This window comes from Numenius arquata, chromosome 7, assembly GCF_964106895.1.
Source record: "Numenius arquata chromosome 7, bNumArq3.hap1.1, whole genome shotgun sequence".
Classification (NCBI taxonomy): Eukaryota; Metazoa; Chordata; class Aves; order Charadriiformes; family Scolopacidae; genus Numenius; species Numenius arquata.
The window spans coordinates 27197063-27223557 of record NC_133582.1 but is presented as its reverse complement, the minus strand read 5'-3'; the positions used below and the strand labels follow the sequence as shown (position 1 = coordinate 27223557).

Here is a 26495-nt window from a genome sequence, read left to right as displayed (position 1 = left end):
TTAGCAACACTTCTTGCTTTCAGGATGCCTGGGGGAAGGGACATCAAGACTACTTTTCTGTAACTAAAATTCTTTTGAAGCAGTTTTTGAGGGTGAGGGTCTGGCGGCTTTTTTGTTTGGTTTTTTTTTTGTTGCTGCTGTGCTAGCCCAGTGCTTTCTCTCTTCCATGTGCAGTTCTTCCACACATGCTTTATTGTGGCTACAGCATAGTGTCAAAGGCTGTACTTCCTGGCTAAGTACATAAGATGCATTAATGATGACAAAGATGAGCTATCCAAGGTGAAAGGTCTTCTAAGTCAGACTGGATAAGGTAGCTTATGGGGTTTCAAGAAGCTCATGTTTGTCTCGAGTATAATCTATTACCTATTTATGTTTTCAACTATTTCTCTTTAGGGTGGAGATCAGGATTATTTTTTTTTTTCCAGAATGTTTGTTGGTGTGTTTTTTTTCTTGCAGTTGCATGGGGCTTTGAAACTAACTCTTATTCCTCTTTTGCAGAGATCCTACACGTTGCTTGTGGAGGCGTGGGATTACAATGATAACTCTACTAGTAAGTATTCATTCCTCTGGTTTCCTTAGTTCGGACACCTTGATTTCTTGTCCATTGAAACGCTTTTGGTAGTCTAACCAGCCCACTGCGAGCAGGGCATGAGGAGAGGAAAAAGCTCTCCTCAAGGCAACAATTCAGAAAAACTACTCCAGGCTCTGCAGCAGCCCCTCGCCCTCACACTGCCTGTAGAGGGTGAGTAGCTTGCTCACCTAGGCACCAACAGTTTGATGCCTAAAAATAGATGCTGTTAATTCCCTCTTTCTCCTTTGGGAGGATAAAAGCCAAGGGGTTTCTTCAGGATTTTTTGTTTGGATTTTTTTTTTTATTAGGAGTTATATTTGGAAGCCTAAGTCCTGTTGACTTGGGATGTCTCTATAAACTATGTATTTCTCAAAACTGAACATGTTGCTTTAAAAAAAAAAAGTCCCATAAGACTTGACTGTAGATAAGAAACAGGAGTGACTACCAGCTCTTCCTTGGGAGTTGGATGTCTAGGGATTTATATTCAGGGGCTGAAAAACATTTACCAGACACTACCTGGTACAGCTGGCTGGAAATCAAGGGTGGGAATCTTTTGCCTGGAATGTCTTTGGTTGGTTTCAGAAACTTTCTGCTAAGTTTTTCCTGTTGGCTAGAGGAAGCTGTATAGAGTTTCTTGGCATATGAACCGCTCTGCTGTTACTGAAGTAGGTGGGCAAAATTAGCTCTATTTTCAATCTAAGGCTTTAATAGTGTGTGGTAAAAGCCACAGGAGAAAGTACGAATCTGAACTCATAAACCTTTTGTTGACACAACAAGCCTTTTCCTTTAACAAGGATGCAGCAGTGCTGTGGCCCATCTTACACAAATCTTATAACAGCTTCTTGTAGTCTGCTTTGGAACGCCAGCTGACAGCCGCACAGTAATGACTTCATGCTTCACGAAAGAAGGGCCTTGTAGAAATGCACACAGTGCTATGGTTTTATGTTTTAATTGGTGAAGAGAACACTGCTTGGAAACTGCCTTTGAGTCTGGGAACACACACTCACAGATCTGTTTTTTAGTATTTTTTTTTTTTAAGTATACATGGGGTGTCCTATTAGTTCTTAGCTCTAGGAGGGTTATCCATTGCAAACGATTAATGTGACCTGCCTGTGATAGCCACGGTTTGCTTTACAACCTGCCACCAGCGGAGTCATACGAGCGATGGCTGGGAGACTTGTTGGCTCTTGACTATGGAGTGTTTTATGGAGGAGCAGAAAATAGATTGCTAAAGCAGCAGAGTTTTATTAAAAATGGGAGATGCCTGAATTCAAAATGAAGGTCTTGTTTACAGTAGGATCTAAGAGTTTTTTCAGACTGGGTCTCTGCCACTTTTACTATTATTAGAGCTCATCTTTTTTCATGAAACAACTGCGTTTCCAAAGCTACACAATGAACCCTTTCTTTGCTTTCATGTTCTGGAAGTACAATTGTCTTCAGACAAAATTGCCTCATTTCTCAGCAGTGCATTTGACCAAGTGCAGACATGTTGTTACATATGTTCCTGATTTGCATTCCTGCTCTAGCTTTGCTGTCACATATCCATCTGTAGGTCACTTCAGTCACTGTGCTGCATAAAGCTTTTCCTTTGTACTGCATCACTTTACTTACAGTCAGCTTTCCCATCACTGAAGAATAAGTCTTGAAGAACTAGTTAAGGAAATAATTAGAGCTAAACAATTGTCATCGTATAGAGTGATGAGTTTTGGGTTTTTTGATGTCTAGGATTTTCTTTTACCCTAATTACCACTGAATTGTAAGGACTCTGAGTGAGCTCTCAAAAAAAAAAAATAGTTTAGTAGGCCTTGTGTCACTTTTCAATAGCTCTAGCATCCTCTGATCAATGCAGTCCTTAGGAGATCCTAGAGTGGATGCTTCCTTCCCCCCTCTACATTCCTCTCCTCCTACGTTCCCTTTACCACATACTCTCTCTTGTCTCACTTCCAAGAGTGGCTTGCAGTTAAATTCTGGCTCTGTTGAAGCTGATGAGAATCGTGCTTTGTTGGAGCCAAGATTCAACTTAAATGGTTTTCTTACTCTGGTTCTTGTCTAGATGCCATCATGCTACTGTCGCTTCATACATAAAGCTAATGGGGCTGACATTGCATCTCAAACTATGTCAAAGAGGTATTGTAAATTACTGGTATCGGTTGCATGTGAATTCCAGTCGGGTATAAGAGACTTCAGCACAATGTAAACCAAGCCATAGCTGGAAGTTGTCTGAAACAAAGACTTTCAAAAATAACCGGTGTTCCTGGCCACCCAAACTGCTTAGAGGAGTCTGGGATTTTTTTGTTGTTGTTTGCTTCCTGATGGTGGGTAGTTACAATTTCCAGAAATTGGAGCAGCACTGAAAAGCAAAGGTGGGCAATCAAAAGGGCTAATTTCCTTATGCCCAAAACCTCTGATACAATTGCCCACTGAATAAAAAAATGGATTAAGAGCTTTGAAGTGTAGCCACAAAAGTGAACGAAACCAACCAACTCTCTGACAGCAAAGTGCAGGGTGTAAAGATGTACAGAAAGCCTCTCTCTTCCACTTCATCAATTTCTAATTGGTTAATGTTTCCTCTAGCCTTTCTATCAAAGCATGGCATCCTGAGTCAGATGATGTCAGGGGAGTTGGGAAGATGGCTTTCTCTCAAGCCTTGACTGACTGCTGCTTTTTATTTACTTAACCAGTCTGCTGCTTTGGGATCGCTTACTATAAAGCGTTGTTGCAATGCCTTCCCCGAAGCCTGGGTCAGCAGGCTTGTGTAAGTGCGCACTGACAGGTGGGAATGGGGAAGGGTGGAGAAATTTTTGTACAAGAAGGAACATGCCGATACTTCATTGTGAAAACTCTGGGTGATGGCTAATGGAAAGGGATTTTAAGTCTGTGAGACCTTACTTGAATTCAAATGTATGGTGGTAGCTTTGTAACATGTATCAAATGAAAGACATCTTAGCCATGATCTAAAGTGAAATCACAGCTGGTTTTCATCTGCGCCCTTAAAAAAATAAAGTCTAGTGGACTAATAAGGATGTCTTCATTTGAGTTCAGCCTGTGGTTAAGGGCTCAAAAGAGCCAGTGGCTGGAGTGAAATGTCATAGGCATACAGCAAGGACATGCTTCCTAATGAGCTGGCAGATAGGGGAAGAATGATAGAGCAGGGGCAAGAGGAAAGATCTCTTTTCCAAGGCGATTGCTTTTCTAGTGCCAAGGACTGAAATAGCTGTCAGTGGTATGTTCCCAACGGGGAACAGGAAAAGACTGGAAAAGCAAGAGTGTGTATGTGGAGCGGGGGGTGGGCAGGGGACTGTCTTGCAAAACTAAATTGAATGTCACTCCCCTTTTCTTCTGCCACTTACAGGAGAAAAGGATAGAGTTGTTTTACTCGCAAGAAACAGGATGTCTTTATGCATAGAGTCGGTATTTGGGGAAATGCATTTGCTTTCCAACTGTGCTGTAGATCGGGGTGTAATCTTGGCAAGCGCAGCAAAGCCATCTCCAGCACGCATGAGTGGAACTATAATCGCTTGACTAGCCCCATTCAAGGCGAATAGATATGCATCTGCTTAAGTACCTCTGAGAATTAGTCAGTAATCTTGTTGATGAGATCTAAGAGCCTTACACCTGCACAGTACAGGACATGATATTGCTCTGGATATACCAGTATGGAAAAGTCCTTAGGCATCCACATTACTTGTGAATGGGATTGAAGTTAATAAAGGCCTGTGTGCATTTGGAAGTCTTACACATAGATGTGGGGTTGGGGGCTTAGTGCCAATGAATAATAAAAACTGATTTAAATGGAAAATATTATAGAACCAGAAATACCAGAAGGTGAATAAGTTGTTGCCCTTAATTTCACACTGTAAACGCTTAATGAATGCTGGAGTCTCGAGCAAGGAATACCCCCCAAAAAGAGTAAATGCTTACAATGTCTGTGTATTGACACTCCTCTGTGGTTGTGCAGCAACTGCTTTGACTTAACTTTATTCCAAACTGCAGACAAGCAGGCAGGATCTAGTGGGGAATTGATAATGCGTATCTGAGGCTTGAGAAGTGTGTTTGAAAGTTCTTTTTGAAAGCTACAAAATAAGATCCTTAGCAATCCATTTTAAAGTATTTTAGATTAAAACCTGCCCATGTGTCATCTTAAGCTTTATGTGGCAACTTCCTTAGTCTTCAGTTCTGCCTTATGTAAAATCCCCAAACTTTCCTTTGTAATTGTTGGAAGAACAAGCTGAACATCAGTACATCTTAATTCTTAACGCTAGAATGTGCCAGGACTTCACACGCTGCTTCCTAACACATCATTGGCAAACTGCCCTTCTACCTAAGATTCTTCTGTCGCTGGATTACGCTCCCATATACAGAACAGTGTAGCCTGGATACTTATTTTTGGGTTTGTACTATGTCTGCAAGGATATTTTGGCTGTTTTATGATAAACTTTCACTCAGCAGTCAAGTGCTTGCTAGCAGCAGGTCGTAAGGCAGTGTCAGATCATTTAAGTCACAAGACCTGGACTACAAAGTGAAATACCACAGATATATATACAATGTTCCAAGCTGATGTGAAATATTATTATTTCAAGCCATAATTTAGACAGTTGTGGGTCTCTAAAAGCCAGAAGACTTTTGCTGGAACTAAATGTCAAGCGCAAAGTCTAAACTTTGAAACACGCTATAGCGAGAAGAGGGATCTATAGCACATATATGTAGTAATTCAAGTTCTCTGCTTTGAGCTCTGGTAGTCTTGAATTTTTAGCGTCAGCTAACATCTGAAGAGAGAATGTCCACAGTATTTCTCAGCCAAAACCTGGTGAGATCACTGATGTTGACTAATGCCAGAGTTGCTAGTTTTCGATTTCTTGTTTACACCAGAGTCCCAGAAAGCTGCAAACCTTTTGTGGTGACATTGCTTTATTAGGCTATTGCAGTACGATGTTTTCGTAAATATTCCAGTTAAAAACAAAACTAGTACCATTAATGGAGAAGCCTGGAAAACCGTGTTATGTACCAATTTGTTGCAGCTAGAAGTAAAAGCAGCTGAATCTTCTTTAATCATGATCTGTATGATTCTTACTGGATGTCCTTACAGTGCAAAAGAGATAAGTGACTGGCAGGAACCTATCAGTCCCTTTTGATTTCAAGCTTTGTTCAGTTTGATAATGCTGCATGTGTGTTTCAGTTAATGGTTTGTAGCTCCGGGGCAGCCTTATCTTACTTTCTAAAACAGAAAATTTAATAAAACCGACTGGCTGCCTCAGAGAGTCTGCCTGCAAAGCTAGAGAGCTGTGATGTGGGAGGTAATGATACCTAAACCAAGTGTTAACTCTGATATCTTTTCTGACTTCTAGATCCCGATCGCATTATTGAGAAGGCATCCCACTCTGGCATGATCAATCCAAGCCGTCAGTGGCAGACTTTGAAACATAACGCAGGAGTTGCACACTTTGAGTATCAAATCCGTGTAACTTGTGCAGAGCATTACTATGGCTTTGGCTGCAACAAGTTTTGTCGACCAAGAGATGATTTCTTCACTCACCATACCTGCGACCAGAATGGCAACAAAACCTGCTTGGAAGGCTGGATGGGACCAGAATGCAACAAAGGTTTGTGATGAGTGCTCGACCCCTAAACGATCAGCAGGCTTGGATAGGATTTGAGTGCATCGTATCCAGGTTGCCATTCAGTGGTCAGTTTGTGCAGACAACAGGGCTGATGGGACAGCAACTAACTCTTTACACAAAGAGCTAGGGGCAGCAGAAGACTAGTTTCTGCCTCGTTTTAAAATCTTGGAGAGGTCTGACAAGTACCGGGCACTTAGCAGATACGCTCTTTCTCTGATTATCCACATCTTTGCCCTTGGGAAGAAAACCCAGCCCATTGACTTCAATGGGAGTTCTGCTGCTGACTTCAAAAAGGATTTCCCCTTTGGTGCAGAACTTCAAGACAAGCAGGAAGGAGAGACTTGTTTTAGAGCTGACCTGGCAAGCGTAAAGCTTTGGTGTTTGAAAAGTCCCAGGCTGTTTGTTCTACCCGAGATGATGTTTAACATGTTTATTAGGGAATGGCAACTTCCTAGGTAACTTCAGAAGGAGAAAGCAGCACTCTAAATGGGAACAGGCTATCAGCATGTCTTGCTGACTGAATTTACCTGCAATTTGAATCGACGCTCACCTGAATATCCTGTCTGTTCAGAGATATGGCTCAAAAGTGAATCCAGAGTAGTTAAAAGTTGCTTTGAATTAGATGTAAAGTCAGGGAGAGTGGACCAGTTCACCTGCAAAAGACAAAGGAGGAAACCTGTAGACTCGAAGAGACTTGAGCTCTCGAAGGCAAGACGCTTCTCTTGCATAGAAACGGCTCTTTGAACAGCATTAGGTATGATCCCTCTGCAAAGCCAGCTGATAGATTTCCTATCACAGGGAGCCACCTACCTTGGTTTGCCTTCCAGTAGACTTGATACGAGAGAGTTATTAAAACCTTGGATTTAGTAGGATTACAATGCTGGCTAGAAACATTCTCACGGCTGTGAGGATGCAGGAAACGGGCAGCATGCTGATACTCTTCTTTTTTGTTTTAACAGCTATTTGTCGTCAGGGATGTAGTCCCAAGCATGGTTCTTGCACAATTCCAGGAGAGTGCAGGTAAATGCTCCCTCTCCCTCCTCATTTCCCCCTACCCCCCCAAATAAACAAATGATGCTAAACACAATTGGATCGGGTAGGGAGGGTGTCTTCGGAGTCATGTTTTTGACCAAGGCACATTATTCATGCTGACTTGCCCAGAATAAGGGGGGAGCAGGCTTTTAATGCACTGATAATTTTAAGAAGCTTTTGGTTTGTGAAATGGTAGCACTGGTGGGGGGGGAAAGCGGGGAGTTATGGGATAAATCGTATGAATGCTGCCTAATGAGCACTAACTAATTGTTTCTGCATAAATAGTGTAAATGTTCTACGGGTATGGTTTGGGTTTTTTTTCGACAGCCTGATTAATAGACTTTTTCAACTACTAGCTTGACGTACAGTGTGGCTTTTCTCTCCTCTTCTTCTTTTTGTTGTTTTTCCCTTCCTCCCTCCCTCCCTCCCTCCCACCGCCTGGTTTCTTCCATCGGTAGGCAAAAGTCAAGCATTCTTTAGGATGGGATTAGTTAAATCTCTCCGTTCCTTTACCATTGTGAGCCAGGCTCCAAGTGCTGAGAGGTTAATAGCTGGGATGAAATCTTGTCAGTAGGCTCCGATGAATGCAGAATCTTGCTCCCGTGCTTTGAAGCCCATTTTGTCCTGGCAAAGAGGCAATGAAAAGCAGAGTTTATCCGTAACCCAACAATTAAATATTTGGAATGCCTCAAAATATACAGCACAGGGAAGTTTTCTGCTTTACTAATAGAGGGTTAATGGATATTGAATGTAGACATTCTTTATCAACAAACTGGTTGTAAATTGTTTCATGTAACCTTTTATTATATCTGTTGACAGGGAGCTGAGGGCTTCTGTGGTTACAAAATGTTGATATTGATCCTTTGTAGGACGGGTTAAAAGTGAAGCTTGGGTATTCATGAATAAAACTCAGAAGTCTGAAGGAACAGAAAGTAATTTTTCTGCCTAACAGACACGTTGGTGGATTCTCTATTGCTGGAAACTTTTGCATGAAGCAGGCTGCTTTTCTTTCTAGATAAGCTGTAGTTCAAACAAGAACTAAATCTGGGGTGTCAGACAGACTGTATTATAAAAGAAGTCAGTCTAAGAAGTCACGGTAGTTCATTCTTTTTCTCTGTCCCTGTAATCTATGCTTCAAAACCAAACCAAAAAAAAAATCATTAAGGAACATTCTGAAAGTGAGGTAGAAAGTAACTTCTCATCTTCCATAAGAGACATGGCAAAGTGAAAGTCAAGCCACAAGATGGACTGTTGCAGTTCATGTTCAGTGATTTTAATGTTTAGCAGTGCTGTTATATGCTGGTTAACCCCCAGAACACCAAATCTAAATCTTTTTTTAATTAAAAAAAAAAAAAAGAAAGCCTAGCAAGTAGTAGGAAGTATTGGGGGGCCAGATGGCGAGAGGAGTGTATCAGTCAAGGCTACTAGTGATTTGTGCTTCTGTCATCAGAATAAACATGCCTTGTAGGGGTTGCTGTCTCCCAGTCAGAACAACAGGCTTTGTTTCCAGATTTTTTTTTTCCTTTCTCTTTCTAAGTCTCTTACCTCCCACTCACTGCCCAGACATGCACTAGTGCTCTTATTTACTTAAGGTGCAACTTTCCCACACTTGATTTGCATAGTCTTGAAACAATGCTGTCCTTCTGGTGCTTTCAGATAACTTCTGCTTGACAAGTTAGACCAATATCTTTAAAGTGAACACAGAAACAAGATTCCATTTTCTTTTAAGTTTTGATGAGTCATATAGCCTGTATGTTACAAATGCAACAGAGGTTAAAAATAACATCCCAGCAGAAACTGCTCTGGGTTCTGGTACAACAGACAACTTGCAAACATTCTTAAAATATCCTTTTTCCTTTTGGTGCGAGTCACTTTCTTTTAATGCAGGCAAGCCAACAAAACCATATTTACTCATGAACCACTATACAAGGAAAGTTAACTTTAAATTTCTCATGAGAAACTGCTGCGTACATATTATCAAACAAGAGTTATTACCGTGAATCTTTTTCTGGAATTGATATCGAACTTTTTTTTTTAAATGCCCATAGCCTTATCCAATTTTGTTTGTTACACTTTGAAGCTCAAGTTTGAAGAAAGTCGTATCTTTGGCTCTAAAGCTCAGGGCTTTATTTCTGTGTTGGATTGTTGTTTTTCGTTGTTTTTTTTTTTTAATTGTTTCTCTTTACACTTGCTTTAAAGAAAACAAAAAAAACTCACCACCCCTTTGATTTGGCAGAAAGGAATAAAATTCTCGATTTGGATACCTGTTTTTGCAGTTGAGGTCCCTTGGTTTTGCTTGTGTGCAAGCTCCCAGGCAAGTTGCTTTGAATGCAACACATTAAAAGCATATGTTCCTAAATGTTGATCTTTGTGCATTCTTATTATATTCCCTATACAAAAGGGTTTTCCAAGAGCTACTTTAGAGAGTTTGTTTTGCCTGATCTGATTTTCTTTCATGTTCTTTGCACACAAAGACACATAAGTTGGACTGACTTTTTCTTTTTTAACACACAAACTAATAAGAATTTCCCATTGGCTTTGAATAGGCTGCTATCAAAATAGCTATTAAAAAAAGAGTTAATTAGGATGCAGTTTGTCACCTGAGATTTTTAGAAGGAAGTCAGACTTACCACTAGCTGTGTGCGATTACTCAGTGGATAGATCCTTCTAGTTTTTTCCCATGAGAAGAAATTGCCAGTAAAAGAATGGTGGGGGGTTTTATAAATAGAAAGCTTAGCCGACTTCTGTGCAGATGAGGTTTGTTTTCATAATTTAGAGACGGCTTAGTGCATAATTGCTGCTGATCAATTACTCGCAGGATCTGTTAATGAAATACAGTGCCTCAACAAACCCTTGCTTTTCATTTTCAACTTGTTTTCCTTGTTTCTATCTATAGATCCACTTTAATTTGAAGAATCCTTGGTCTCCCTTGCTAGTGAGAACTAAATGAAAGCCAAAATGAGCTTTCCCTTAAGGAAGCTTTACTTTAAAGAACATCTTCCTTTTAAGTATGGAATTCAGGTAGCTCATTGATAGTAGCAATAAATAATTTAAAAAATAATAAATTATTCTCCAGACATGAAATTAAAGTTTCTCAAAATTGGATATGTTTTAGTTAATCCCTGGAAAGAGGTTAACGTAAATCAAACTCTGAAACACACTGACAACTGATCATCTTTGAACACGTGTAAAAGCCCTGATGCGTGTTGTTTCCTTTCATCTCTTACTGTAGCCCAGTCCATACTTGCTCTTATGTCTCCTAGTTCAGAATAAGGTTAGTTTCTGATAGACCAGAGAACTCCTAATGCTTTGCTGCTGCCTTGCTGAGGGCTCGGAGTTGATTTTTATGGTTTTGTTTGTCTTCCTGCAAACCCAGCATGGCTGAAATGCCTGGAACCCTGTATTCATGAGGATCTCTGGATAATTATTGTTTCCACTGACTTTTTCTCCCCCCCCCTCAATTTATAAAGCGCCCTGTCAAAGTCCAGAGATTGATTTGTAGTGCACACCCACCCTCTCTGCCACATTTGTATGAGGCTCCAAAAGAGTATTATTGTGTTGAATGGCCTCATGCTGGTTCTCTCAGAACAGTTATTCTTTTGTCAGGACTCTGGTTACAGAGACCTTGGCAAAACTACTAAAATGTTTGTTTACAAGAAACCATCAAACAAACCTTGAATAGCTTCTCCCCTCCCCTCATCCTGCCCTTCTCCCTCACCTCCCCAGTCTTTCTCCAGGCTTTGGAGTTCCACACTCAATCTACACAGAGCAATTCTAACGGGTTTTTGGTTTGTTTCCCTGTTCTGATTCTTTTTTTTTTTTTTTTTTTTTTTGTCCTTAAACGAAGGTGTCAGTATGGATGGCAAGGCCAGTACTGTGATAAGTGCATTCCACACCCAGGATGTGTCCATGGCACTTGCATTGAACCATGGCAATGCCTCTGTGAAACCAACTGGGGTGGTCAGCTTTGTGACAAAGGTATGCTAATCTTACACATAGCCAACTATAACACTTGAATTTTAACACTGGCAGACTCAGCAAGAAGAGAGCATGTGTCAGACTGACCAACCCAGCCTCTTGAAACATGGTGGGAGTTTTTGTCCTTCAGCTACTTAGTGTTGTCTCCTCTGCTGCTCTGGTGTTTGTTAGCATATGTGGTTAACTTTTTTCCGTCCTACTCTTGTGTGCAGATGTATCCTGTAAAGGCTGTGGAATAATGGAACAAAGCGTGCATATGGTGATGTTTCTGTTCTTTTCTAACTGTGGCTTCAATGCGTCTCACCTCTTACAGATCTGAACTACTGTGGAACCCACCCACCCTGTTTGAATGGTGGTACCTGCAGCAACACTGGCCCTGATAAATACCAATGTTCCTGCCCTGAGGGCTACTCGGGACAGAACTGTGAAATTGGTAAGTGTTTGATGTAGCCACTGAGCTGCCACTTGGCAGTTACTTCTCACCAGCTTTTAGTGGCTGGTTGGGGATATATTTTATGAGGTTAGGGAAAAGTCAATTTCTAATATTAATGTCAGGGCTGGCTACAAAGATCCAGACCTGCTTGTTCATGCTTCATCACAAGCAGTTGGTATCTTTGAACATCAGCCTTCTGCTCACTGGAGAGATCACTGCAAGTTACCTTGTCTGGCTCTGACTCAAACAGGCGCAAGTCAATGTGTTAATGAATTTAGCTCAGAAAATGACTTTCTACTGGCTGGGAGCTTTTTGAGTCACAGCTCTCACAGGAGTGCAGTACGTCAAGGGCGGTGATGGTGTGTTCAGAGCAGAAGTGTATGGAGGGAACGGGGGTGGCTTCTGGTGACACTTCTGTAGTCTACTGTAACGTACCTCTGTCCGGGTGCAGCGGAGCACGCCTGCCTCTCTGATCCTTGTCACAATGGAGGAAGCTGCTTAGAGACGTCTACGGGATTTGAATGTGTGTGCGCGCCTGGCTGGGCTGGACCAACTTGCACTGATAGTAAGTCCTTTCGGTTCTGAATGTAAAATGTGCTAGTTTGCTTTTTAGATCTGTCTTTCTAATCCCTGATAAACTTAGAGGGCAGCCTGCTTAACCTTTCCCAGCTTCAGTATTGGCTCTTGGCAGCCATTTATACCACGGCGCACTCTTCTCCTGCATACCAAAGTTTTTGTTAAATGTAAGGGGACAGAATGGCTAATGGCTTCTTGAAAGAAGCAGAACATTGAACTCTTGTAGCATTCTGGCAAGTTGTTAAAATACTGTTTTGAGAGACTTGCTGGATCACAATCAGACTTCTGCTTGCAAAAAGGCCATGGGTGTAAGCTTCTTCCTCTGTGCTTTGAACCCCCTTTCACACTACTATTATTTTTAAAGGAGGCTTTTGCTGTGATCAAGAGTAGACCTAGAAATTCCAAGCAGAAGTCCTGTTGCCTTTCTGTTCCTCAGGACAAATCCTAGTAGCAGCAAATCAAATTTGTCAGTTACTGACATTTGCCTGTTTGGGAACAGAGCTAAGCCTCTCCTTACTCTACGTTACAGATATTGATGATTGCTCGCCAAATCCCTGTGGTCACGGAGGAACTTGCCAAGATCTAGTTGATGGGTTTAAGTGTATTTGCCCACCTCAGTGGACTGGCAAAACGTGCCAGCTAGGTGAGAACTGCTTTTCTCTTCATCCTGTGTTGCTCTGGGAGGCGGAAGATAACCGTGAGAGGGATCATAGTGCAGCAGCAAGGGCAATCGTGCCCTTTGTGTTAGGCATGTTTATGGTTCCGAAACCTATGGACATATTCTGGCACGGGGAGAACATTAGGTGCCAGTGTTTGCAGAACTGGGGTCTAGGACAGCCTCGAAGCATCGAGTGGCTTCCTTCTGTTGTTGTTTTGCTGATGCACGCTAGCAGTTGAAGGAAATAGTTAACTAAGCCAAACAGACATACTTTAAACCATAAATGAACTGGAGAGGGTGCATGTGTATGCCTTCCAGTCCCGCCCCCATGTGTATTTCTTCCTTTAGCCTGTAAGAAAGTCGCTGTATCTCTTCAGCCATGTCAGCTCCTCCAGGCCGAGGAGTTCACAGCTGGGTTCCAAAATGTGGATGATTTCATGAAGAATGAGCTGTCTGCATTCTTTACACGACACACTCATCTCAATGACCAGGCTGCAGTACTCCTTCAAAATGCTCTGTTGAGATGGGGGGGGGGGGGGGAAGTTGCTCTTAACGAGTAGCTGCGTAATTATCAAATAATTAGCGTAGCCTGTATGTTCTAATTGCAGAGAAATTGAAAGAGACTTCAGAGACTAATGTATGATTGACTTTTGTTCGTTCAAGTCACGCTAATCCATGCTGTATATTATGAGTTCCTCTTGGATCTGAACGACCTGCTGGTTATTGCTGTGAAAACCGGCTGTAGGCTTTGTTTCTTCCCCCCTCTTGTCCTACAAACCCTGCATTTGGCCATTCACGTTGTTTTTTCAGATGCGAATGAATGTGAGGGCAAACCCTGTGTCAATGCCAACTCCTGCAGGAACCTGATTGGCAGCTACTATTGTGACTGCATTACTGGCTGGTCTGGCCACAACTGTGATATAAGTAAGTGTCTATATCCTTGGGCTTATTAAAGGCCGATCGTGTGGGTACATGTATGTACACACGCCACTGAGTTCTAAGCTCAGATTTAAACATCAGGCAGAGTCCCAGCGGTTGATGTTTTTAGAAAGGGAGTAGTTGGTGTGCAATGAAAATACACAATTTTATCAAACTCATTAGTCCGTAACACAGCTATATTCTGATAAAGTGACTAAAACAATGATGTGAAGTTTCACTGCCTGTAGGAGAAGAATCATGAAAGGTTCCCACCCAGTATAATAACCTTATCTCAAGGAAGGCATGCAGGAAACTTGACAAAAGGTTTATCTAGCTGCAGTTTTAGAGAGACTTGAACTCTCTATCTAGTGTAAATACATTTTTGCCTTCTAACCATGCTAGTTTTATTACAGATATTAACGACTGTCGTGGACAATGTCAGAATGGAGGATCCTGTCGGGTAAGCCATTCTTGTTCTATTTTGGTTTCCATGAGACTTGCAACAGTAACGAAAACATTTGAGTCTACACACAAATAGCGTGGAAAATAGCAATTAGCTGGTATAAATTGTCATTTCTTTGAGTTGGGGGGAGGGGCTGTATCGTGCTACAGCATGTCGGGGTATGGCTGTAGAACAGCAAGGGCAAAAAATATAACTGCGATAAATGACTCGTTTTCACTGCCGGTGTCACCAGTGAATGGGCTGGTTGTTGTGCAAACTACCTATGGTAAATGTAGATACTCCACTTCAAAACATGGATTAATGTATCCTGCCCGGAAATCAAGAACATAAGCCAGTACTGGTGTGTTTGTTTGTTTATTTTTCCCCCTAAATGTTCTTGCCTTGTTTTAATTTGAGCTAGTTTCATATGTTGGTATTGGACATAGTAAAAGGATATTTTTTTTTAACTGTCTTCTTTCTCTTTTTTTTTTTTCTTCCTTCTTTTATTTTCTTTAATAAGAATGTATCAAAAGGGAGGAAAAAAACCCTTAACTCTAAACTTTCTTGTTCCTTCCCAGGACTTGGTTAATGGTTATCGGTGTATCTGTTCACCTGGCTATGCAGGAGATCACTGTGAGAAAGACATCAATGAATGTGCAAGTAACCCTTGCATGAATGGGGGTCACTGCCAGGATGAAATCAATGGATTCCAATGTCTGTGTCCCGCTGGTTTCTCAGGAAACCTCTGTCAGGTAAGAAGCATGGGTGAAAGGCAGGCCCTCAGCCAGTGGTGTTTCTACCAGCACTCAGGATCTGTACACTGAATGCCTTGCATCCAGTGAACCATAGTATAAAGTTGTACTTGATATCGCTGTCAGCCTGCCAAGAAAGGGCTTGATTAATATATACTGGGGCGGGGGGTGGAGGGAGCGCAGAAACCAACAGAAAACCCTCATGGGCTGCTGAGGATTCTTTTTGTTAAACAGACCGCAAGTTGTTTGCGTGTCAGGTTTTGTTGTGCGCTAACTATTAACTTTCAGTGGCTGTTTAATATCAAGAGCCCTGTCTGCTGAAATAGTTGCAAGTCTAACTAAACTCTTTGCATTATGAACAATTCATTGAGGCAGCAGATAAAAAGGTCAGATTCCACAATGCCTGCCTGTCGTAGTGAGGGGAAGCTATGATAAAACAACTGTTTCGCTCAGCCTTTCTCCCTCTGCTTTTTCTCACCCCCTACCACCTTTTTATTTCCCTTTCCTCTCTACACTACTTACAGCTGGACATAGATTATTGCGAGCCAAATCCTTGCCAGAACGGTGCCCAGTGCTTCAATCTTGCTATGGACTATTTCTGTAACTGCCCTGAAGATTACGAAGGGAAGAACTGCTCCCACCTGAAAGATCACTGCCGCACAACTCCTTGTGAAGGTGGGCGTTACCTTGCAGGTGAACGGGAATGACTGACAATAGTTCCTGCCCCTCCCTTGGCAGAAGCCACAAGGCAGCTCCAGTAGTGCAGTCAGTGGGGCAGTCTTTGTGTAAAGAGGCTGAATTTTGCCCTGTGCCTTATGCCTCTATTTCTATGAAAAGATGAGTACTATTTGTAAATATCAGACAGTGTTGTGTCAATGTGGACATAAAACACATGTAGCAAATAACCTGCCTTGCTGAATTTATTCCAGGCCACAGATGTGGTCCAGCAACCTTCAGATGAGATGCTGTGATTATTTTATGCGCAAACACTAGGTACAGTCCTTTCATTTTAAAGCAGCAAGCGTATTTGGCACTACTTAGGTTTATGGTTGGACTTGGTGATTTTGAAGGTCTTTTTCCAACCTAAATGATTCTATTACATGTCTGTCTTTTAAACGTCCATCACTGGAAATTAAAATGTTGCTCTTGGCTTAAGAAATCAAATAGAATGGGCAATACTCATGCAGGTCTGTGCTTTTTCTACAGTAATTGACAGCTGTACTGTGGCAGTAGCTTCTAACAGCACACCAGAAGGGGTTCGTTATATTTCTTCAAATGTCTGCGGTCCTCACGGAAAATGCAAGAGCCAAGCAGGTGGGAAGTTCACCTGTGAATGCAACAAAGGATTCACTGGCACCTACTGTCACGAGAGTAAGAGTTAAAAAGAGACTATGTTTTACTGTCCCCTACTCTTTTTGGAAAAAGATTCCATCTTTTCCTCCCAGACTGCTGTAAGGTTTCTTTCTTGTAACACGGTGAACCTTGGAACTGCTTTAAGTTTTCATATCCCGCTTGGGTGAGGCAGATTGGAATTTGCTAGGCCTTGGGGAAAGTTCACAGTAATGAACCTTCTGGCCTTGAATTGTATGTTTTTAAAAACCTTATGTATACAAGGTCTGAGGTAGTTAATAGTGGGGTTTAACATGGATCTGAAGGACTCCTGATTTGTTTTAATTTTTTTTTTAAATAGTAATTGTTGAGTGACAGGCTCATGATTTTGTGTACTGTTTTTCAGTTACTTCTCATCTTGCTTACAACCCTTCCTCTCAAAACAGTCTGCAATAACAAGATGACTTCTGGTAGTTATACTTCGTTTGATTTTTTTTTTTTTTTTTTTTCTTCTTCCCCCCCCTCCTCCAAACTGTTGCAGATATTAACGACTGTGAGAGCAACCCCTGTAAAAATGGTGGCACTTGTATCGATGGCATCAATTCCTACAAATGTATTTGTAGTGATGGATGGGAAGGAACGTATTGTGAGACAAGTAAGTTTACCATTCTTCAGCATGCAGAAAGATCTCTTGGAAAAACATCAGGAAGGAATGGCCAGTCCTGTCTTTAAGGATAGTGACCAATGCCAATTCAACATAAACTCTGCTTCGAAGGCCGCTGAGGACAAGGTGTCCTCTTTTTCCCTCCCCCTACCCTGCAACCCCCCCCACATTGAGTCACGGGCTTTTGAATGGGAGCTAAACACAAGTTAGGAAGCTGGACTGAGCGTAGAACCTGGCTCTCCTACTGTTCAGTTTTCTGCTCTACCCTTTGGATAACTTTCTGCAAGAAACCCTTAGCATTAGTACACACACCGCTTTAGGAATGGCATGTCTGCCTATTGCACCTGTATTTTGTCAGTCTTGGGAACAGAAGAGGAGTGAGCACTCAACTCCTGTCCTCTGACTGATAGTTTGTGTAACAGACCTTTTCATTTCTTTTTCTTTACTGAAAGAAGATGCCAAACAAAATGAAAAGAAACTGGTGGAAAGTTCTTCATCTCCGTGACAGCACTTAAAGCTTTAAAATACTGACTTAAGTGTTTAATCCATGATTGAAGCACAGGCCAAAATTAGGGACAGGACATGCACCTTTCAAGCATTAAGTGTTTGTCAGTTCTGTAAACACTGCTTAGCTTGTTTTCTCTCCTTAACGCATATCTAGATATTAATGACTGCAGTAAAAACCCTTGCCATAATGGAGGAACTTGCCGAGACTTGGTCAACGACTTCTTCTGTGAATGTAAAAACGGGTGGAAAGGAAAAACCTGCCACTCCCGTAAGTTCAGCGTTTCCAAAACATAACAGGCGTGCTCTCTTAGGCTGCTTAAATTTGTTGCATTGCATGAAGAAAGCCCTGGTATTAAGGATAGTTTTGGTTCTTCACAGGTGACAGCCAGTGTGATGAGGCGACATGCAACAATGGAGGAACATGTTATGATGAGGGGGACACTTTCAAGTGCATGTGTCCTGCAGGATGGGAAGGAGCCACTTGTAATATAGGTAAATACTCCTTATAATCACCAGGAAGCAGATGCAGCACTGAATCTGTGACCTCAGTTTTTCCTCTTGGCTCGGTTTTGACGGCTTTCTAACAACATAGCGGCAAATCTTGTTTCTGTTACAGCAAGGAACAGCAGCTGCCTGCCAAACCCCTGTCATAACGGTGGTACCTGTGTAGTCAGCGGGGATTCTTTTACTTGTGTCTGCAAGGAGGGCTGGGAAGGACCCACGTGTACTCAGAGTAAGTCGTCTCTGCTTGAACTTTTCCAGAGTGTTGCATGATGAGAACATTGGCTCATCCTGTCACCCTTGGAGTCGAGATTGAAACCAGAAGGGAAAGCTTGTTTGATGTGGGCTTTAGCATCACCTGAATCTTTGTTTTTAATGACTTTATGTGATAGAGCCTTGACCTGGGCATGAGAAAGTTGCAAATGAGCTAAGTGGAGACAGATGTTGTCTTGTTTTCTCCTGCATTCTTCTTCTACAAGCTGCTCTGTCTGCTTCCACTTTTTTCTTTTTTTTTTTTTCTTCCCTTGTTAGATTCTTTACAAGGATCTCTTCCTGTGTACATGTGTTCCACAATGTAGTTAACAAATTTTGTGGTAGAAGCCTGGAATCAATTTAGTAGAGAATTTCAGCATATTTTTGTTAAAGTTGAGCTAAGTGTAACTTGGGCACTAGGGGAAGTTTTGATCATTCTTTACTGACAGAAGAGTTGTATTAGCCAAAATCTGCATATTTAATGTTGTCTGTCTTGGCTTTGCAGACACAAACGACTGCAGTCCTCATCCTTGGTAAGTTTAATATGTTTATCTTTCATCCTTTGCTTTTTTTTTTGGATTTAGAATTCTAGATTCTTTTTATCTGTGGCAGTTTCTTTAATGTATATAATGACTTTTCCTTATAGCTATAATAGTGGCACTTGTGTGGACGGAGAGAACTGGTACCGCTGTGAATGTGCTCCAGGCTTTGCAGGTCCTGACTGCAGGATCAGTAAGTGTTTCAACGGCGCACTCTACCTTGATTTTCGTCTCACTTGAGTCTTGTTGCGAGACAATCGTGTTAGTTAAGAGGTAGACCAGATTAATGATAGATGTCCTGTGTCTTCTGTATATGTACTTACATCTGTAGCAGATGTGGGGAAGGCAGGAATTGCACTGAAACAGAAAGAAATCTTAAAGTTCATTCAGCTGGAGCCGAAACCTCTTGGTTCAGCTGAGTGGGCAAAATGCCCTTCGGGATAGTCTTCCCGAAGACTATTGTCTTAGATAGTATAGAATGTATTAGTGTGGCATAGGTCTCTGCCTGAGATGAAAGCGTGCCAGCCAAAAACCTTGTCAATTAATAATCTACCTACAAGCCCTGAGGTGATGTATGCACTTCCCTGTAATTTAATAATAATTACAGGTAGGACGCTAACACTTTTTTAATCACAGCCATGGAAATAGAAGTTTCATAGTAGCAATACAACTGGAAAGGGGTTTAACATTGTCATCAGTTGAAGAATCTAGTAGGGGGACAAAACTGGACTATGTCAAAGGAGAGGAAGTGTGTTTGTGTGAGAAGGAATGTGTCCTTGCCCTTGAAAAGCTTAAGTAGCCATAGGGGTCAGGTTTTGATCTTTCAGTGCCACACAGCAGAAACTTCAAAGAACTTGCTCTGAGATCATACTGGTGCTGCTAATAAGAATCTATCTCTGAGTAGACACTAGGAAATGAACATAAAGCTCCCGTAGGCAAATCTCTCATATGTTTGGGGTTTTTTCTGACAAAATAAACGGATACTATAGAGTAACTCTTCTATTTCCTCTCCTTCCCAATCATAGATATCAATGAATGTCAGTCTTCACCCTGTGCCTTTGGAGCTACATGTGTGGACGAAATTAATGGGTACCGCTGCATTTGCCCACCAGGTCGTAGTGGTCCAGGATGCCAAGAAGGTATTCCAGATGCCATTGCTGGTCATCATACTTGTAGCAGGACATGTATAATTGCATGTTAACAGGTTTGCGGTTGTATGGGTGTTTCTTGGGGGGGTGTTATTCGTTGTTGTTTTAAAGCAAGTATATTTATTGAAGAAACAAACTTACAGTGATAAGTTTAGATGAATATAGGAAAGGGTTTTTTTTCACTTTTTTCCTATTTTAAGTTGATAATTCTGTTCAATCTCTCTTCAGTTACAGGAAGGCCTTGCATTACCAGCGCTCGAGTAATGCCAGATGGGGCCAAGTGGGATGATGACTGTAATACCTGTCAGTGTTTGAATGGAAAAGTCACCTGTTCTAAGGTACAGCTGCGCTCTGCCTTGGGTTATACTCTCTTCTGTCCTGTAATCAGTGGTTACTTACCGGTATTTATTCTCTTCTAGGTTTGGTGTGGTCCTCGACCTTGTGTCATACATGCCAAGGGTCATAATGAATGCCCAGCTGGACACGCTTGTGTTCCCGTTAAGGACGACCACTGTTTCACTCACCCCTGTGCTGCAGTGGGGGAATGCTGGCCTTCAAATCAGCAGCCTGTCAAGACCAAATGCAATTCTGATTCTTACTACCAAGACAACTGTGCCAACATCACCTTTACCTTTAATAAAGAAATGATGGCACCAGTAAGTAGCAGAACACGGCTTTCTGTGCTGTGGCACATGCATGCTTGCTTCCCACAGCACGAGACAACTTTTTTGACCGGTAGAAGTACAGTAAGAGCTGGTGCTCATTTATTATAAAAAAAAAATAGAAGGTATAGAAGGATTAGTACAGACTTCTACCCTAAATGCTTTTGTGTTCAGAGAAGAACAAAAGCTGGTTTGGAGGGAATTCCACCTCCTCTTCCCTTGAGAACTCTTACTTCAGGGCAAAAAAGTAATTCTTGTATCTGTGTGTTCGTGTGCATGTATATTTAAAAAAGACCAACATCTTTTTTGTATCCTCCAGGGTCTTACCACAGAGCACATTTGCAGTGAATTGAGGAATCTGAATATTCTGAAGAATGTTTCTGTTGAATATTCCATCTATATTACCTGTGAGCCTTCACACTTGGCAAATAATGAGATACATGTTGCTATTGTAAGTATTCCTGGAATATTTTTAAACGTCTTAGCAGTTAATTGCTTGGATATGTGTACAACATGTGGATTTCATAAAAATCGTAATTCCTGGCTTTGTCAGCACATCTTGTGGTTTAGTTTCCATCCCAGCTCCCTTTAAGAACAGGGAAGAAATCCTGGTTACACGTGCATACCTGAAGGCTACCATCTGGTAGCAACTGTAACAGGGTAGTAAAACATTTTTCTGTTATACTCTCTTGAGCACTGCTTTTGGGTTTGTATGGGGTTTTTTGTCGTCTTTTTAAAAGTGGGGACAGAAATTCCACATCAGTTTCTGCCCATAGCTGGGCTTTTTGCTTGTTTCTATATTATTTTTTTTTTTAAGTACTGAAAGTACTGAGAGCCTTAACTGATTGTGAAAGTTCATAAATAGCAGATTACCCACGCATCTGATCTGGCACTTGGCATTAATTGTATGACTTCTCCTGTAGTCTGCAGAAGATATAGGGGAAGATGAAAACCCAATCAAAGACATCACAGATAAGATTATTGACCTCGTCAGTAAGCGTGATGGTAACAACACGCTAATCGCTGCAGTCGCGGAAGTCAGAGTACAACGGCGACCAGTTAAAAACAAAACAGGTAAGCTTTTCCTTGTCTCCAAACACTCGTACGCTCGCTGTGACTACAGTAGCTTTTCAAAGGAGGCGAAGCTTTTCTCCCTTCTGGGATTTGTAGCAAGTCTGACAATCTCTGCCTTTTGGCCCTGTTAACTGGAAACAATAAGAAGGCTTTGCACCAGGATCTTACTACTTTTTTAAAAAAAATATTTCCAAAATGCTGTAAAACAGTGGTCTGTTAAAAGGGCTGCTACACTTCAGCCCTCTTCATGGAGAAATAAGGAAGAAGAAAGCTAGTGAGGTCATGCTGCCTGGCTCTGAGAGCTCCCATGTATACTTACCTGGTGATGCCACTGTCCAAATGCGATGAATTAAATGTTAAGGTCAGAAGTCTCCATTACTAGCTTTGCACATACAGCCAGGCAAGCGCTGGTATCTCACCGACAGCCGCCAGTGGAGAGAGAAATGACCGCAGTGGGTATGGGAGGCAGCTGCCTTCGGGCGGGAGATGTTCCCTGGGATCTGTGGCAGGGCAGGGGAATGAAGTGTGACTTGCTCTGCGTACGCGAGGAAGGCATTTTCCATGAGGGCTGTCAGACAGCAGTCATGAGTCCTGAACTCACTTTAAACACCCTGTATTCTAAAAGAGCTGAGATTATCCTTATGTTACTGTCTGGACCCCAGTGAAAAAATAAGGATTAAGAACTGAGATTTCTTTTCTTCATAGGAAGCCTTGACTGGAACGCTTGGTCTGCAGCAGGGTTAACTGGTCTCGTATCTCTTCCAGATTTCCTGGTGCCGTTACTGAGCTCAGTCCTAACAGTGGCCTGGATCTGTTGCCTGGTAACTGTTTTTTACTGGTGTATTCGAAAGCGTAGAAAGCAGAGCAGCCATACTCACACGGCGTCCGATGACAACACTACCAACAACGTAAGGGAGCAGCTGAACCAGATAAAAAACCCCATTGAGAAACACGGAGCAAATACTGTCCCAATTAAAGACTACGAAAACAAAAACTCTAAAATCGCCAAAATAAGGACACACAATTCAGAGGTGGAGGAAGATGACATGGACAAACACCAGCAGAAGGCCCGATTTGCCAAGCAGCCAGCATACACTTTGGTAGACAGAGATGAAAAGCCCCCCAACAGCACACCTACAAAACACCCGAACTGGACAAATAAACAAGACAACAGAGACTTGGAAAGTGCACAAAGCCTAAATCGAATGGAGTACATTGTATAGCAGACAGTGGGGTGCTGCCATGCAGGGCCTTTAAATATCATTATAAAGGCACTCAAGAGCTTGTAGTTCTTAAACTGTTGTGTAATATTTGAGTCTAAGGCTATTATTTACTTAGAATCCCTGTGTTAATTTAAGTTTTGACAAGCTGGCTTACACTGGCAATGATAGTTGCTGTGGTTGGCTGGAATACCAAGTGCTGCATTTCACATCTATGCAAAACTAGTCAAAAGTGCCCTCACGTAAATTCAGCTGTAGCTGATACATCACAGAAACGTTTCATAAGGTATTACATAGCCTTATTACTCTTCCTTAGTGTTAATTTTTTTTTTTCTGCCAGATGTCCCCATTTATACAGTTTCTTTAGAATAATACATTTTATTTATATTTATTGAATTTGAGTTTTTTGTATATTGGTTTTATGGTGACGTACAACTAGTTCTGTATTTGAAAGTGCCTTTGCAGCTCGGAACCACAGCAACTATCAAAAATAAGTTTATTATTTATTTTTTTATTGTATTTTTGTTGGGGGCGGGGGGGAACTTTTGTCAGCAGTTGCTGGTAAATGAAGAATTTAAAGAGGAAAATGTGTCAAAAATAGAAGTTTGTATAGATATGTAAATAATTCTTTTTTATTAATCACTGTGTATATTTGATTTATTAACTTAATAATCAAGAGCCTTAAAATATCATTCCTTTTTATTTATATGTATGTGTTTAGAGTTGAAGGTTTTTGATAGCATTGTAAGCTTGTGGCTTCTCTATTTTGAATTTATTTTCTTGTTACATGTTGCCTATATGCCAAAACTAAGGTGTTCTAAAATAGTTTATTTTTAATAGGATGGGCTTTCATGCCTTGATGCTGGTTTTTGTACAATGTCAAACGTTTGAAACACCTTCCATAGTATCACTTTAAGACTATTTGTAAGTACTGACTGAGGCAGTTTAGATAATTAGACTAGAAAATTTTTTTGCTGCTTTAGACTTGAAAAACGAGTGACAGGCAGATAATCTGCTAAGAAGCAGTTTAAGGGAACAAAACTGAGCTATTACTTTATGTAGATGAAATGTGAGTGGTTGCATGTAATTAAAATATCAAATTAGCGTGTGAAGTTGGAAACACAGCAATCTTATTTTGTAAATTCTGATTATTTTTTTTTCACCATGAATATGTAATACTGAACCACTTGTAGATTTGACTTTTTTTGTAATCTACTGCATTTAGGGAGTATTCTAATAAGCTAGTTGTTGAATACTTGAACAGTAGAATGTCCAGTAAGATCACTGTGTAGGTTTGCCATAGATTACACTGCCCGCCTTAACAAGTGAGGAAATCAAAGTGCTATTACAACGTTTAAGATCAAAAGGCTTATAAACATAGTAATCTCGGTGGTTAACCATTGAGATCATGAAGATACCTTGTATTGTGATATTAGTGTTATATGAAAATGCATCTTTGATGTGTTGTTCCTGGCAATAAATCTTGAAAAGTAATATTTATTAAATTTTTTGTATGAAAACATGAAAGAGCGTGGAGATTATTGAGCCTGGAGCCACTCCCAATTAGTTAGTTGTGCAAAACCAGTGGCAGGTGCTGGTTTACATTTCCAAGACCTGCCACTGCTTTCAGTGTAGTCAGTTTTTTGTTAGATGTTGATACGTTCCCCTCTGGCTCTGAATCAAATTGAAAGGGTTTGAAAGCAGCATGTCCCTTGTTCCCAGTGACTTTTGGCTAACATACCTCCGTGTACTTCTAAGAGGAGGAGGATGATGATGTGACTGGAATGGTGCAATGAGTTTACTTTGAATGGGCCAATGAGCTACCACCAGGTAGTAACCAAATCTGAGTAGCTAGGCAAGATACAAACTGCTGACCTGGATGGGAAAGGATCCATAAGATTATACTGATTTCTAATGGGCAAAAAGTGCTTTGTAAAGCATAAAATAAACTCTTGAAATATTTAACACAACAGCTTTCAATGCTTAACTCCTGCAGCCCCTCCTACCTATGAGGGGTTGCTGTCTGACATATGGGTTAGCTGTCTGGAGTCTTTAGCACACTTTTGTGATGAAGGTGCAAATTCGTTTTGGTAAGGTGCTAGTACAAATCTGAAGGAACAATTAACAGTGCGTAACAAATAGAATTGAAAAATATTATAAAAATAGCTTCAGGCTGCTTTTTGTACTTCAGCTTAAACCAACCCACTGCGAGGTTAGGCCTCTTCATCCGTATTTTGTTTGTAGTAAACACAGATACTTTATATAAAGATTGCTGCGATATGAATATAATGAACACGTAAAAAATCTGATAGCGAGACATACTCTGTTCTGTACCTTTTTTACAGCTGTCAAAAAAAAAAACAACAAACTGACAAAATCTATTTAGTGTTACTTCTTATTTCAAACTCACTTTAAAAGCGATTCCTAACTTGCACTGCACCGTGCTGAAAGGACTGCTCTTACTCTTCACAATCACATGCCACATAACTTAAGTACTGGAGAATCATCAGTTTACTGCCTGCTGAATGGGAAGACAACAAGATTAGCTTAGCTGACCAATTCAATAATTCCTCATCAAACAAATCCCATGAGCATTTATTTCCCTTTGTTCCTTGACTTCTACAATCTGCAATAAAGCAAACACATTGTGTCTAGAAAAGCCACTTAAAGATAATAGAATCTTCCACCTGCCTCAGAAGCACAAAGGGAGGCTATTAACTGAATGCTTTTCTGTACTCTTAATGTTGAATTTACCATCTTCCTGAAGTCTACTGTTCACATAGGTCTCAAATTCAATGATGCAGAAACCACTGACTGAAACATTTATACCTGAATTTGTAGGAATAAATCTGAGTCTGCCTTCTATTAAGCAAAAGAAAAATAAAAGTAGGGCTTTTGCTAGTTCCTGGGAGCATGTATTGGACAGGCGACTTCAAAACCTACTAAGGCAAATTCTATTTATAGAGTTAATCATTTAATACAGTGACAAAGCTGTTTCGATCTCTGAAGACTCAGTGCAGAGCCAAACCTGGGTTCCATAAGCGTCAAAACTTATCAAAGCCTTGAGCACAGTGTTCCTTTCTTTCCAGCACTACCAAGTACTGTATTGACCATGCAGTGGTTTCATTACTGCAACTTCCTCATGCACAACCTATTTTTCCCATATAACTCATTTCATCGCTATCTCATAGTATTATAAAATTAGAGCCATGCAAGATGTACAGGAAGAAGGAAAGAGAATTCTGAGAAATTGCTATAATTATCTTTTTAAATTATATCCTCTTATCTCAGTGGTAGCTTCAAAATTTACATGGGTGAACTTAACACAGAAACAGTCTTCCAAAGCCCAGAACCGCCACCAAGATGGGGGTTGCTATATGGAGTGTTTTCCGTTGTCATGAAAATAAACAGAAACATGAAGTTTAAGGCTTTCCCATTAGAATACCAAGGCACATTTATTTTTGTGGAAATTATACTTTGCCAGTTCACAGTTTACTACTCTGGGAAGATACATTCTGTTTAGTCAGGAGAAGTTTCCTGCTGCTACTGTGTGTTTGTTCTTTGGATCCTTATTCATCTAAGAACTGAAAAATGTGTGCTTCCTGAGCTGCCATTTAAACA

At 41.0% G+C, this 26495-nt stretch overlaps 1 protein-coding gene across 1 annotated transcript in view; it reads left to right on the top strand.

The window, feature by feature from the left end:
- JAG1 (jagged canonical Notch ligand 1) overlaps positions 1–24390 on the top strand; it is a 36051-nt gene extending 11661 nt beyond the window's left edge. Inside the window, exons 3-26 of the mRNA XM_074150370.1 lie at positions 499–550; positions 5917–6171; positions 7149–7209; positions 11069–11199; positions 11513–11632; positions 12084–12197; positions 12738–12851; positions 13677–13790; positions 14198–14244; positions 14805–14978; positions 15503–15653; positions 16185–16349; positions 16849–16962; positions 17633–17746; positions 17857–17970; positions 18095–18211; positions 18737–18764; positions 18878–18963; positions 19796–19909; positions 20147–20256; positions 20338–20574; positions 20900–21031; positions 21504–21654; positions 22420–24390. Of these exons, the coding sequence (XP_074006471.1) occupies positions 499–550; positions 5917–6171; positions 7149–7209; positions 11069–11199; positions 11513–11632; positions 12084–12197; positions 12738–12851; positions 13677–13790; positions 14198–14244; positions 14805–14978; positions 15503–15653; positions 16185–16349; positions 16849–16962; positions 17633–17746; positions 17857–17970; positions 18095–18211; positions 18737–18764; positions 18878–18963; positions 19796–19909; positions 20147–20256; positions 20338–20574; positions 20900–21031; positions 21504–21654; positions 22420–22877 (3273 nt within the window). The 3' untranslated portion in view covers positions 22878–24390. The remainder of the gene's footprint in view (positions 1–498; positions 551–5916; positions 6172–7148; positions 7210–11068; positions 11200–11512; positions 11633–12083; positions 12198–12737; positions 12852–13676; positions 13791–14197; positions 14245–14804; positions 14979–15502; positions 15654–16184; positions 16350–16848; positions 16963–17632; positions 17747–17856; positions 17971–18094; positions 18212–18736; positions 18765–18877; positions 18964–19795; positions 19910–20146; positions 20257–20337; positions 20575–20899; positions 21032–21503; positions 21655–22419) is intronic.
- Positions 24391–26495: the final 2105 nt, after the last annotated feature.